The sequence below is a fragment of the Phocoena phocoena genome, chromosome X (assembly GCF_963924675.1).
Source record: "Phocoena phocoena chromosome X, mPhoPho1.1, whole genome shotgun sequence".
NCBI classification, from domain to species: domain Eukaryota; kingdom Metazoa; phylum Chordata; class Mammalia; order Artiodactyla; family Phocoenidae; genus Phocoena; species Phocoena phocoena.
In genome coordinates, this window is record NC_089240.1 from 36,614,368 (window position 1) to 36,629,473 (window position 15,106).

The 15,106-nt window shown below is 37.9% G+C and overlaps 1 protein-coding gene across 6 annotated transcripts in view; it reads right to left on the bottom strand.

Annotated features, from left to right (window-relative positions):
- Window positions 1-15,106, bottom strand: part of CASK (calcium/calmodulin dependent serine protein kinase) — a 386,140-nt gene that overhangs the window by 67,108 nt on the left and 303,926 nt on the right. For all 6 annotated transcript variants that reach the window (XM_065900912.1, XM_065900915.1, XM_065900911.1 and 3 more), the window contains one exon: window positions 733-810. In XM_065900912.1, the coding sequence (XP_065756984.1) occupies window positions 733-810 (78 nt within the window). The remainder of the gene's footprint in view (window positions 1-732; window positions 811-15,106) is intronic.

Sequence of the window (15,106 nt, forward strand, 5' to 3'; positions counted from 1 at the left end):
TTAAAAAAACCCCACTAGGTATCTAACAGTGGAGGCATTTATAATTCATTATAATTTAGTAACAGCAGAGAAAAACTATGCCATCACGAGAACTTATTTACGAAGACCTAGCAGAAACATGGAAAAATGCTTATTATATTAGGTTAGGTTAAAAGAAAGATATATTTTGATTGTAACACATAAAAATTTATATGTAAATGGTTAGTGATTAGAAAAGGATATGCAAAAATGAAAATTACTGTGTTAGGGTGATGGGATTATAGATGACTTTTTACTTCCCAAACTTTCTGCAGTGTGATGTTTCTAAAAAAGTTAAAATTTTGTGAAAGATGTACACTAACCAGTAATTTATAAAAACGACTTCTCTCTGAACTTAGTTGTTATAAGCATTCAATTAACTTTCAAAAATTACCACCTTAAAAAAGCAACTCAAACTTTCATAGCATGTCGATTTCCACCAAGAGTGGTAAAATAACTTTTTCTTTTTTTTTAAAAAAGAGAAGTAAAATTGTTCGAGTTTACATACCAGAACTAGAAATCTAGGCAATGTTGCTGCCGAGATTTTTTTTTTTCTTTTCTGTATGTAAATGCTCAGTGATAAACTTAGAAATACTAAATTTGAGTATAATGGTGTAACTGTGACTTCAAGGAAGCTGCCTCTTACTGTGCAGCAGAAACGTTTTCATACCAAATATGACACCTAAATACACTGACAAAATACATATCGCTTACCTCTTTGGCTCTCTGTACTGCATCACTCGGAGGATTCCTGATTTGCGGTGAAGATTTTGTGTTAATTTTGTCATATAGCTAAAAGCAAAGGAGAAAATCCAATCAACATTCATAATTCTTTGATAAATTCAGAGCTTCATATTTATTATTTCACTAAACAATATTTTCCCCTTAAAGAGGCAGGCTGATGATTTTAGTGGGATCTTCTTGTTAATGTCTTATTCATTCAAATGAAACTTGTTGGGATGAGTGCTACGCGTATCTTTTTAAAAATCATCAATATTTCAGTAATCACAGCATTTTTTCCCTCTGATAGAAGCAACATTTAATAAGATGAATACAGAGTAAAATGAAAGAATGCTTTCTGGCCAAGACACATCTGAAGGAATTTTCACAGCAATCTAAATCTTGGGAAAGGGCAAACCCAACTCCTTCTAGGAAGGAATGCTCTCACGAAAGGTTTATACTTGTTTTACTAGGGCTGTTCATTAACAGTATCAGTTCTGGCATCCTTCAGCAAGAAATCAAGGACATAAACCTTTTTCCTTTTTAATTTGTAAATTCACAGAGTATGGGAAGAAGCTGAAAAGAGTCTATACTTTAAAAACTCCGCAAATCTAAATGATCCAAAATTTAACTTTCTGAAGAAAATTCTTTAGAGAAAAATCTCTGTAGTGCAGAAGTGCAATTAAAGTATTAATTTCTACTTCAGACAAAACGTCTCATTCAGCAGTCTGCTTTGAAAAGTGAAAAGTTTAAAATGGTCTTGGCTAGCCAGCCACTTCTATTTCCTAACTTCTCTAAAGTAAGTGGGGAGTTTTGGGGGTTGGTTTTGGTTCTGTTCTTTTTTCCTTCCCTACTATGCACAGCAGTGCTAGTGGAGAGGTCACATACCATAATATTCTTCAGATTACAGTTACACTTGTTTATACTGATGCAGGATAAAGCTTTATAACTTGTAAATGTTTGGGCCACACCATACATAAAAATTCCTAGTGATTAATAGGCAGACAGATAAATAAATAAAGCCTAATGATAGCAATGTGAAGATAGAGCAGTGACCATTTTAAAATGGCGGCATTAAGAAAGTACTACTAAATTAGAGGTTAAATAAATAGTATAAGTAGGCTAGTAAAATTTGCTCTATTTAAAATATTATATCAACACTTAGGGAACTAGTGATACGTGGCTTGTTTATAAAAGTTTGCTCGAATCCCTGTAGAATACACATGGGCAGTCTCCATCCTCTGAATGACTTCCATCTCTAAAGATTGTAAATTTTGACATTTGGAACCACCGAATATATTTTTCCATAGAAATAATGGTATATGCAGTGTAGGTTCCCAGACTAGTCTATAGAGATAAATGAAATACTGTACACATGCAATAAAAAGTAGGAGGGGGAAAAAACCCAACCCCCCAAAAGTAAGGAATCATAAGTTTAAAAAACACAATTAAAATACCTAACACTTAAAAAATAGATATAGCCATCACCTGACATGTCATAATATTAATAATCAAACAAAATAAAAAACCTACATGGATAATTAAAAAGATTTTTAAAACTCTTAAATGCTGTTTGGGAAAAAGAAAGCAAATTTAATTTGAGGCTTTACAAGTTGACGGCACTATCATTTATAATGTCTTTATAATGCCTAATTTCACCACAAAGAGTTTTGCCTTTTTCTTGAACAAGGACTATTACTAATGCTACTTTCAAAATTTTCAACCATGATTAGGATTAGCTTCTATTTAAACATTTAATAAATGCATATTAGTTTTAACTCACAAAGCAACAAAAATTCCAAGCTCCCAGAATTGCTCTCACTCTATTACTGGAGACCTTTTATTTTTGGCTTGGTCTTATGATGCCAAGTACAGTTCCCTAGGTCTTATATCAGTGTGGTTTCTTGAGGACTTGTAGCGGAATCAGCTGGAGTAGTTACTTAAACGTACAGATTTCTGGGCCCCACTGCAGATCTACTGAATCAGAATTTGAAATGGGGATCCAGATATCTGTGCTTTAATAAACTCCTTAGATATTTGTAAATCTTATGCCCAGTACCAACTTTTGAGAATAGTTGTAGTAGTACAAATACTAACAACAATGATAATTGTTACTTTTATTGAGCACTTAGTGGATGCTAGTTACTAGTCAGAGTTCTTAATATATATTCCCTCATTTAACCTCAGACAACCTTGTAATGCTGATATCCCTACTACTCCCACTTTATAGATGAGGAAACTAAGGCAGGGAGTAGCAAAGTGAGAACTAACGTTCTAGCTTTACAACAACTTCACAGGTGGCATGCAGATAAGGCCCTGATCCAAGGTAAGTGCTCAGACCAAATTTCCCTCTGCTCCTTTGGTTTTGCCTGATCCAACTAATCACACATTCACCCAAAGTTCAGTGGAACTAGTGGTGGGATGAGGGGGAGGTGAGATGCTTAATATGAAAGGCAGATACAGTAGGAAGGAATTAAATGAAGGGACCTTTTGCTTGAGGTGGGGACACTGGGCTCTGCCCCTCCAACTCCTAGGAAAGTGCAGGACTGGAGCGGTCAAGGCAGGCATTGGATGGAGTGGATGGTGTCCATGTGGTTAAGAATAGATGGTGAATTTCAACTGCCTGCTCATTAACCAAAAGAGTAATTAAGAACTGAGGCAGGAAGGGACAGGGAAGGGGCTTACTTTCACCATCAGTGGGAAGAAGTGACCCCTTGTTGACCCATCTATCCATCTAATATTTACTGAGGTCCTACCATGTACTAGGCAGTGGGTTCTATTCACTGGGGTTATGGAGAGGAAAAAGATGATAGTTGCTATGCTCAAAGAAGTCACAAATTCCAAAGACATGTATAACCAAAGGCCCAGGAACATATGCCAACTTGATCCCCCTGAGGACCTGAGAGTACTTTGGTCCCCAGCAATATCAACTAGGAAATAGTGAGCAGTCCCAAGTTGGGGACTATCTGGATGTGTATGCATGACATGCCAACCTTCATTCCCCTGCCCCCTATTTCTGTGACTCTATCTTTGCCTTAGGGATTCAAAATATTTTAGGGATACCCATAACAAATACAAACTGTTTGAGAGATATGGCAAAGTATGTAAATAAAAAGTCATCAACAGAGGAAATTTTGAATGCAATGTAACATTTAATTGTTTTAAAACAGTCGTCAGGAGTATGCAGCTTTTCAACTTCTCATTCTTATGGGTCATCTTCATATTCTATGCTGCCTAGGAGATGCTATTCAGGACTCAAAGTTCAAATTCAGGTGGAGTTTTCCCAAGGTCTAGAGGCAAGTGAGAGGTGGTTGAGTTTTGAGAACAAAGGAAGGCTGCAGTTTCTCCTCCTTTATCACCCTTTACTGCCCATCCCCCTTCTATCATATACAGAGAATTATTAGAATGATGTGACTTTGGGACTTGGCCTGCTGTCTTGGACTTTCAGCTAAAGCCCAGAGCTAAGGCCAATAGGAAGTAAGTGGTCTGCTAGGAAGCTGCCAGACCATCCTTCCAGGGCTTGCTGAAAGGTAGTTAAAATGTCCTTCCATGCTCATCCTAGCACCCCATTCCGCCTATAGTGACAGATGCTTGGAATCTGTAGAAGCTAAAGGACTGAGGCAAGGAAGCATTTGATTTTTCCTTCTCCTTCCTGTTGGGGAGGAAAGGAAAGGGAGTTGCTTCTTCCCTCATGCAAAGTGAAGGATGGTAGATGCTCCAAAAGACCCATGTACACAAAGTAGAGGTGCCAGCAAGGAGAGCTCACTATCTCATGCTCTGCAGGGATGCTTGCTGAGTTGCAGCAATTTACAGGGTCCATCTTGGTGCACCCAGAAGAGCGCTATGTGAGAGTCTTCGGAGTGGCTTGACATGTAGCGTTTGGGGTCTCAAGTGAAAAGAGCCTCTTTCCTGGTTGATGGCAGGGTGGGAGGCCAACAGCAGGGCAGCCCACACTTGGAGTGTATTTTATGGCAAGACTGTGTGTTTCCCATGAGTCAAGGAGCTGCCTCAGAATGTAATCTGGCTGGAGCCATCTTGGCGGAACCCTGACCAAGAGGGTTGTCTGCACAGAGCAAGGGGACCCAGGAGTGGCCGTGGGGTCACAGCTGAAGGCAGGAGCTGAGAGTGCTGCTGAGGCCAGTTGCAGAGTACATGATGATGCAGGAGCAACCCAGGACAGAGACAACATCTGGATACCTGCCACACCCCGGGCATTAACAGCCAAGAGGGCACTGGCTGCCTGAGGGACACGAGTACAGAACATGCTGTTTAAGTGGTTCTTTCTCTTTTCCATGATCAGACTCTTGAGTCCTTTGACATTCAGTAACGACACGTAGCATGAGGCTGAGTACATAGTAGATGTTTAATAAATGTTTCTTAAAAAAAGTAAATGAGTATTTAAATGGTGCACAGGAACTGTAAATAGATATATTTTTTAAAAATCAGAGTAATATAAAAATAAAGAGTAGGAATACTTATTTTACCTTGTTTCTTTAGGAACCAGGTATCACAGTATCTTCTGTCCTGCTTGCACAGTTAAAAACTCTCCCTCAAAATTAAGAAATACAGTTTGACCACATTTAATTCTTTTTTTTGCTATGTTTCAAGTCTGACTTCAAAAAATTTTCAAGGTAAAAGAGATCTTAGATATCAACATGATTCAATTCCTCCACTTTAAGAAGGAGACAGCTGATGACCAGTGACATGAAGGGATGCACTCGGGGTCCTGCAGCCAGAGTAGGAGGGACTAGACTGGCTTCCTGATACGTGCTGTCCTTTCTCTCATACCACAGTACCTTGGCTTGTATTAGAATTCAGTAACATGGTCTCATGCCAGGGATACACCTTCAGCAAATATTCGGGAAAAGAACTGTAGAAAATGCCATTTATAGGCTGTAGGGGAAAAAACTAACTAAATGTGATTTTAAAAAAATAAATAATTTATTTTTGGCTGTGTTGGGCCTCCATTGCTGTGCGTGGGCTCTTCTCTAGTTGTGGCGAGCAGGGGCTACTCCGTTGCGGTGTGCGGGCTTCTCACTGCAGTGGCTTCTCCGGTTGTGGAGCATGGGCTCTAGGCACGCGGGCTGCAGTAGCTGTGGCTCGTGGGCTCAGTGATTGTGGCTCGTGGGCTCTAGAGTGCAGGCTCGGTAGTTGTGGCACACGGGCTTAGTTGCTCCGTGGCATGTGGGATCTTCCCGGACCAGGGCTCGAACCTGTGTCCCCTGCACTGGCAGGCAGATTCTAAACCACTGTGCCACCAGGGAAGTCCCTAAATGTGATTTGAAAAACATTAGGCAATCAACTACAAGCCTTGCCCTATTAAAGAATGTTAGAATCCTAATCCTTGCCTGGCTAGATGATAAACATTTCAGGCTTTGTGGGTCATATGGACTCTGTCACAACCACTCAACCTTGCTATGTATGTGTAGGCAGCCATTAATAGTCCATAAATGAATGGGCATGGCTGGGTTCCAATAAAACTTTATTTACAAAAGCAAGTAGCTGGCTGGATTTGACCTGACAGCTGTAGTTGCCAACACTTGCTCTAGAAGCTCAAACTCAAGGCGAACTGAAATGACAAAATATATTTCCGTTTGTTGTTTGCTTTCCTGCCATCTGAAGATTTCAAGTGTATTTGTAAAGCTGAGGTGTAGAGGGTGAGGTAGAGGGAGGGAAGACTGTTAATAAATTATTCCTGGAGAGAAAACAAGAATGACTATATTACTGTTTGTTTTCTCTTTCTAATGAAATTATAGTTACCCAAGTTCAGCACTTTTTATTAAAACACACACACATACACACAGAGCCCAAGGCAAAACGAGGAAATGTGAACAGCTGCAAGGGGAACAGACTCTTTCACGCTGTCTCACTCACAGACAGGCCTGCTCACTGCCAGTCTCTGGCGCTGGGTCAGATATGACTCCACACGGCTACATGGACATGCTTAATCTTTCTGTCTTAAGGAGTAGAAAAGCACAGTTCTGTTAAAAGGCCACATTCTATATTTGGGATGGGTTGTTTTAAATAAAGCAGAATAAAGTTGGTGGTAATATTAAACTGAACTCTCCTGAGATTGTACTTTCAAACATAAGTTAACAAGTTAATGTCATTTTTAATTTACATTCAAAACACTAAATCAAGTTTCTTTTCTTTTTTTTAACCATACTTCATGGTACCTCACTTTCTTCTGATTTTTATCCTCAAATAGAAATCTTTGTTTTGCTCATAGTTTATATGCAGCACTTAGCAATATCAACATTTAAAACGGAGTGGTTGGTGGAGAACCTATAAAATTACTATCACTGGGTTATGTGTCCCACTAACTTCCTAGCACAGAGAAAAACAAATCTAAGGACCAGAATGTACTTAGTTGAGAAAGATTATAACTTTTGCAACTAGGCTACAGACATGAGCCAAATAATGAATGGGTTTGTACAGTTGCTGGGAACACAGAAGTATATTAGCAACCATCATCTTACCACCTAAATCAAAGATACCAAAGAAGCCCCCTGCTGGAAAAGAATTAAAGTTTTCAAGAGTCAAATATTTAGCTGCGGGCCTCCCTGGTGGCGCAGTGGTTGAGAGTCCGCCTGCCGATGCAGGGGACGTGGGTTTGTGCCCCAATCCAGGAAGATCCCACGTGCCGCGGAGCGGCTGGGCCCGTGAGCCATGGCCACTGAGCCTGTGCGTCTGGAGCCTGTGCTCCACAACAGGAGAGACCACAATGGTGAGAGGCCCGCGTACCGCAAAAAAAAAAAAAAAAAAAAAAAAAAAATTATATATATATATATTTATATTTACTGCTAGAGAGACTGTTTAAACTCTATCTAAAATAAGTTGATGGATTCTGGGAGTTTTGTGACATTTGTTATGTTAGGTGCTCATTACATAAAAATTTAGCTGCAAAGTATGTAATGAAATGTGTCTGTGATCATAGTAAAAGATAATAACAGTGCTCACAAGTTTATATTGCACAACAATAATGGGAATTGAAATGACTTGCTCTGGAAACACAGACTATCGTATTAAGAATTTCCTTACAGTTGCTGTGAAGAAGCTGGGTGATTAGGAACAAAGTTCCAGTATCACATCTTTTCAGTGAACCCAGCGGATCAGCTATTGATATCCAACAGTATTTTAAAAAATACATTTGAAATCTGGAAAAATGTTAGGGAAAGGTGATTTAATACTAAAATATAAGGAACTGATATTCAACTACTGCACTGGAGCCAGTTTTCTGAAGCTAGAGATCAGAGAAAATCTTTTGAGATCTAAAAATCTATCTTTCCTGCTCAAGCTTATATATAAACTTACTGTCTTTAGGGTAAAAATATAGAAATGCCCTTTCAACAATCTTTAGTGTCATTAAACATGACATAGTAAAAAAAAAAAAAATGACATAGTCACAAAATGAAAAGACAACCTACTGAATGGGATAAAATATTTGCAAATGATATGACTGATAAGGGGCTAATATCCAACATTTATAAATAGCTCACACAATTCAACAGCAAAAGCAAACAAACAAACAAACAAAAACACAACTCAATTAAAAAATGGGCAGAAGAACTGAATAGACATTTCATTTTTCCAAAGAGGGAAGGCAGATGACCAACGGGCACACGAAAAGATACTCAGAATCACTAATCATCAGGGAAATGCAAATAAGAACCACAATGAGGTATCACCTCACACCTGTCAGAATGGCTGTCATCAAAAAGATAAGAAATAACAAGTGTTGGCGAGGATGTGGACAAAAGGGAACCCTCATATACCGTTGGTGAGGATGTAAATTGGTGCAGCCACTGTGGAAAACAGTATGGAGGTTTCTCAAAAAACTAAAAATAACAACTACGATATGACATGACCCAACAATTCCATTCCTGGGTATATATCTAAAAAAACCAAAAACACTCATTGGAAAAGCTACATGCACCCCAATATTCATAGCAGCAACATGGATGGAAATGGAGGGCATTATGCTAAGTGAAATAATTCAGAGAAAGACAAATACTATATGATATCACTTATAGGTGGAATCTAAAAAATAAAACAGGGGCTTCCCAGGTGGTGCAGTGGTTAAGAATCCACCTGCAAATGCAGGGGACACGGGTTCAAGCCCTGGTCTGGGAAGATCCCACATGCTGCGGAGCAACTAAGCCCGTGTGCCACAACTACTGAGCCTGTGCTCTGGAGCCTGCGAGCCACAACTACTGAAGCCCGCACGCCTAGAGCCCGTGCTCCGCAACAAGAGAAGCCACAGCAATGAGAAGTCCACGCACCGCAATGAAAAGAAGACCCCACTCGCCGCAACTAGAGAAAGCCCGCAGGCAGCAACAAAGACCCGATGCAGCCAAACATAAATAAATAAATAAATAAAAATAAAATAAAAAGTAAAACAAACTAGTGAATATAACAAAAAAGAAATAGACACACAGATATAGAGGAGAAACTGGTGACTACCAGTGGGGAGAGGGAAGGGGGAGAGGGGCAATATAGGGGAAGATGATTAAGAGGTACAAATCATTAGGTTTAAAATAAGCTATAAGGACATATTGTACAACACAGGGAATATAGGCAGTACTTTATAATAACTATGGAGTATAACCTTTAAAAATTGTGAATCACTAATTGTATACCTATAACATATAATATGGCAACTATACTTCAATTAAAAAAAAATGACATACTCCAAACTTGGAAAAGAGCAGTATATTTAACAGTGCTTTAAAGACTGTGCGATGGGAAACATTAAGTGTGAAAGAAACACACTACAAAATTTAAAATGGCATTTTTAAATATTTAAGGAACTATAATTAAACTTTGAGAAGAACTTATATAACCTGTCCAATCTTACAAATCTAAGAACTATTATGCACTATTGGGATATTATGATTTAGAAAAAGAAATTAAATCACCTAGGGCATCATTCTCTTACAGGATAAAAAATGCCTATTCTATCAGTGCTAAAAATTGTTTTGCCTAAAAATTTATATTCTGCAAAATTCCTAAAAATCAATTCAATTAAAATAATTGAAGAAAGCACTCAAACATTAGTCATGCAGATGACTCTCCATCTGAATGGAGATAATGTACTCCATTCATTTGAAGAGTGTACTTTCATTATTTGTACATTATCCTTTACAATTTGTACTATGTGCTAACTTTCCCTCTAAAAGTTCAGAAAACATGGAAATAGCTAAATTTTATAAATATTAAACTAAATTTGTTTCTCACCTAAAAAAGAAGTATATCAAATTCACAAATCTAGTGATGATAATAAAGTAGCAGGAGTCTCAACTTGGAATTTAGATTTTTCCTAGAGAAAGGTTCAGGGCTGCTACCAATACTATGGCCCAGTTCATACTGGGTAACGCGAGTTAGAAATGGATATCCGATGGACTGTATACTGTACTTAGTGGCCTATAAGAATGTTGCTGGAAGCCGTTCGGTTAGATGTCCCAGGAAAGCTTTAACCTAAGAGTATAGCAGTGAAATGCTAGCTTAGATCAAGTTTTAGAAAATCATGATGGGGTATATATCCTTTCAAGTCTTAAGAAGGGGCTCAGCTGGCCTAGTAATATACTACTCTACCTAAATCCATTATGAAAGTTTTCTTCTGACGGCAAATAGGAAATTAAAAATCAGTATATCTGGGCCATTTTAAGATTTCCTGAAAGGGTTGCAAAATATGTTGGATCTTGACAGCAAAAGTAACCCTAAGGAGGCCCTTGTCTGGTTTAGGTTTTACTTCTCTGTGTACAGAGCTGCTTTTGTTTCAATCCCATTAGAACATAGCTCTTACAGGGATTTATTTTTGAATCCAAGAAATTAAGACCTGCTTGACCTCCCAGTTCAATCTAAGAAGACTGTCGGTGGCCTAACAACATAGGCCACTGTGCTGGATTTCTGGTCAGTTGGCAGCTCTTTCTGAGAAACTTAAACACTGGCCTTAGATGACCTGACTTGACTGTTCTCTAGGCCTTTCTCAGTTGGCAAATAACTCTAAAATGAAGCCTTGTAAGAAACAAATCATAATGCCTATTCTTGAGCAAGCAAAAGAAAGCATGAGGAAAAACAACCAGTTAGATGATACAGGCAGGCTTTATTTTGCTTTAAATTAAATCTTATGAAATAGGGCACATTTGAATACTAGATCTAAGAGTTTTCCCAAGTGTGAGAAATTTCACTGTGATATAAATTTCTTTTCCATTTAAAAAAACCACTAAAAATTTTAGAAAGTGTTAAAATCTCATTTCCTAAGGTGATCTTCTGAAGCATCTACATTACTAGTTAAATAATATTTACAGTAAATGAGTATTCTATTATTAATTTGCCACTTTAAAAGAAAACATTTACATTAGGTGTGTCATATGATATGCAATTACTGAGGCAATTCAATAAGTTTTGACTTAGGGTATGAATTATTTTGTATAAACAAACAGCAAGCATTTGTACAAGTAGCTGTAGCAAAGCTACAAGCATCTGTACAAGTAGCAAAAATGAATTTCTGTTGTGGAAAGTTAAAAGAGAACAAAAAAGACAGTTTGGCAGAAGTGGTTTTATGAAATAATGTTTGAAGGACCACAAAGAGAAGAAAGCAACTGTGTTCTTGGATGTGAATGCTGCAAGCCAACCCCATCGAACATTCTTCAACTGAGCATATCACATTCCTTTCTGGGGGGAACCCCCCCTTTCCTTGAGAATAGCATGAAGAAGAATCAGAGCTTGCTGCACTTGGAAGGCTTTTTGAACATTCCTCTGCCTTCCGGTAAAGTTGACTATGGTGCTATAAAAAGAGAAGGGCACTCAGTGGGAAAGACTGGTACTGGGAACAAGCTGATTCTTGGTATTTTAGAGTAAACTCCAATCACTGTTTTAAGAAGTAATTCACCTGAACAAATAAGGGAATGAGAGGGACTGCTGTAGTTAATAATAGTTTCAGTGAAAATCACACATTCCTTTCACAAAGATGTATATCATAGGAGACCAGATAGAGCAATTGCCTGGGGATGAAACTAAGGCTGAATTCCCTACTACTGGATAGTTCTATTTGGAGAATTTGGCTTTTCCTAGTATATAACTGTCTACCATAAAACACTGATATTGGATGAATGGATAAACAAAATGTGGTACATATATAAGATGGATTACTTTTCAGTCTTTAAAAGGAAGGAAATCCTGATACATACTACAACATGGATGATCCTCTGAAGACATTATGTTAGGTGAAATAAGCTAGTCACAAAAGAACAAATAAGGTATGATCCCACTTATATGAGGAACCTACAGTTGTCAAATTCCTTGAGACAGAAAGTAGAATGGTGGCTGCCAGGGGCTAAGGAGAGGAGGAAATGGTGAGTTGTTGTTTAGTGGGTGCAGTTTCAGTTGGGGAAGCTGAAAAAAGTTCTGGAGATGGATAGTGGTGATGGTAGCACAACAACGTGAATGTACTTAATTCCACCAAATGGTACACTTAAAAATGCTTAAAGTGGTATATTTTATGTTATGTATATTTTACCACAGTAAAGAGACCAAAAAAGGGGAAATTATGTCACATAAAATCTGCCACGAAGGTGTGAATTTGGGGAAATGACTGTGCATTTGAATATAGAAGAAATGAACTAAAAGAATAAACTAAAACATGTTGCTTTGCGAAGATGCCCCCTCCCTTACTGAAAAATACGTACAATTATGTAATTCATAATGTTTTTAAACAAAAAAAAGACAATTTGGACTTCTTTCACAAGTCACACCACACATTGGTTAATAAAACAGTTCTTGGGAGAGAAAAACAAATTTAGCATTTTAAAGTCAATGAACTTTAAAATGCTATATTTTAAAGGTAAATTCTTAGCAATAAAGCTAAATGTTGAGATGGGGAAATCAGTGTAATGATGCTGTGAAATCTACTGGGATGATCCCTTCAGTGGGCTTTGGGCACTGCAGAGAGTAGGCAGCTTGGCTTTGCTAGACTGGTGTTAGGACACAGGGACAATGCCAGGAGACACTGGAAACTGCTGTCATAGTGTCATACAAATGATATTTTGGGATGATCCACAGTATACTATAACCCATAGCACATGGAAGGAACTTCCAACAGTGCTTTACCTTAAAATAATGCAAAAAGGGTAAAATAAATTTTTTAAAATAAAAATACATTACTTCTCACTTTTTAACTTTTTTTTTTTGCGGTACTCGGGCCTCTCAGTGTTGTGGCCTCTCCCATTGTGGAGCACAGGCTCCAGACGTGCAGGCTCAGCGGCCATGGCTCATGGGCCTAGCCGCTCCGCGGCATGTGGGATCTTCCCGGACCGGGGCACGAACCCATGTCCCCTGCATCAGCAGGCAGACTCTCAACCACTGCGTCACCAGGGAAGCCCTCATTTTTTAACTTTTAAAAGCTTTACTGAGTATCATTTATAAACTGTACAGTCTGCACATTGTAAGTGTACAGTTTGATGACTTTCAGTAAATTCATAACAGCTGTACAACCATCTCCTCAATCCAGTTTTAGAATATTTTCTTCATCCTCAAGCGTTCTCTTGTGTTGTATCTTAGAACGCTTTGCTTAACCGAAGGTAATGAAGATTTACTCCTTATATTTTCTTCTAAAACTTTTATAGTTTTAAGCTTACAATTTCCATCTTGTGGAAATCTTTGTGTAATGGTGTGAAGTAAGGGTCTAAGTTTATTTCTTTGCACATGGATAACCAATTGTTCCTGCACCACGTTTAAAAAAAGCACTATCCCCTCCCCACTGAATTGCCCTGGCACCTTTGTTGAAAATCAGCTGGCCATGAATGAGGGTTTATTTCTGAATGCTATGATCCTTATGTCTATCCTTACACCAATACCATACTATTTTCATTACTGTAGCTTTAAAACGAGCTTTGAAGTCAGTTCTCTAGTTTTGTTCTTTTTACAAAATTGTTTATGGCATTTCCATATAAATTGTAGGATCAGACTGTCAACTTCTATTAAAAAATTCTGCTGGGATGCTGATAAGGACTGCATTGAATCTATAGCTCAATATGAAGAAAACTTCGATCTTAACAATATTGAATCCTCCAATCCAACATTTTATCTCTCTCCATTTATTTAGATCTTCCTTACTTTCTTTCAGCAACAGTTGTAGTTTTCAATGTATGAGTCCTATACTTCTTTTGTTTAATTAACTAAGTATTTTATCCTTTTCAGTGGTATTGTGAATATTTTAAAAATTTTATTTTCACATTATTCATTGCTTATATATAAAAGTACAGTTAATTTTTGTATGTTGATCTGGTATCCTGCAATCTTGCTAAACTTGCCTATTAGTGCTAGTAGATTTTTTTGTAGTGTCCTTAGGATTTTTTACATGCAAGACTATATCTCTGTGAGAATATGGTTTTACTTCTTCTTTTCCAATCTGCATGCCTTGAATTTCTTTTTCTTGCTTTACTGCACTGGCCAGAACCTCCATAACAATGTTGAATAGAAGTGGTAATAGCGGACAATCCTTGCTTTGTTTCTAGTTATATTACTTTTCTATTGCTGTGTAACAAATGACCATATTCTTAGTAGCTTATTTTTTTCCTTTAAGTTTATTGATATTTACATTAAGAATGAAGAAAAACTACTTTGAAGATATTTAGGACATATAATATTTCTAGCTCTCTTTATTTCAGGAATTTTGTTTCATGTGATACTTTCCTATTGACACTAATACTTCGATACTCTGATGGAAACAGACACGGGAGTTTTTGCCCATCCAGTTAGAAACAGTGGAATGAGAGACCCCCATATCCAAAGCAAGCTTCAGGGTACTTCAATCTCCAGCCCCAGGAGGCAGGTAGCACAAGGGCTACCACCACTGCCCTACTACCCAGATGGTTTCATATTTGCTGAAGTTCACTCTTTAAGACTACATGGTCAATAGATGCAGAGAAAGCTTACGACAAAATTCAACACCCATTTATGATAAACCATCCAGAAAGTAGGCATAGAGGGAACTTTCCTCAATATAATAAAGGCCATATATGACAAACCCACAGCCAACATCATCCTCAATGGTGAAAAACTGAAACCATTTCCACTAAGATCAGGAACAAGACAAGGTTGCCCACTCTCACCACTCTTATTCAACATAGTTTTGGAAGTTTTAGCCACAGCAATCAGAGAAGAAAAAGAAATAAAAGGAATCCAAATCGGAAAAGAAGTAAAGCTGTCACTGTTTGCAGATGACATAATCCTATACATAGAGAATCCTAAAGATGCTACCAGAAAACTACTAGAGCTAATCAATTAATTTGGTAAAGTAGCAGGATACAAAATTAATGCACAGAAATCTCTTGCATTCCTATACACTAATGATGAGAAATCTGAA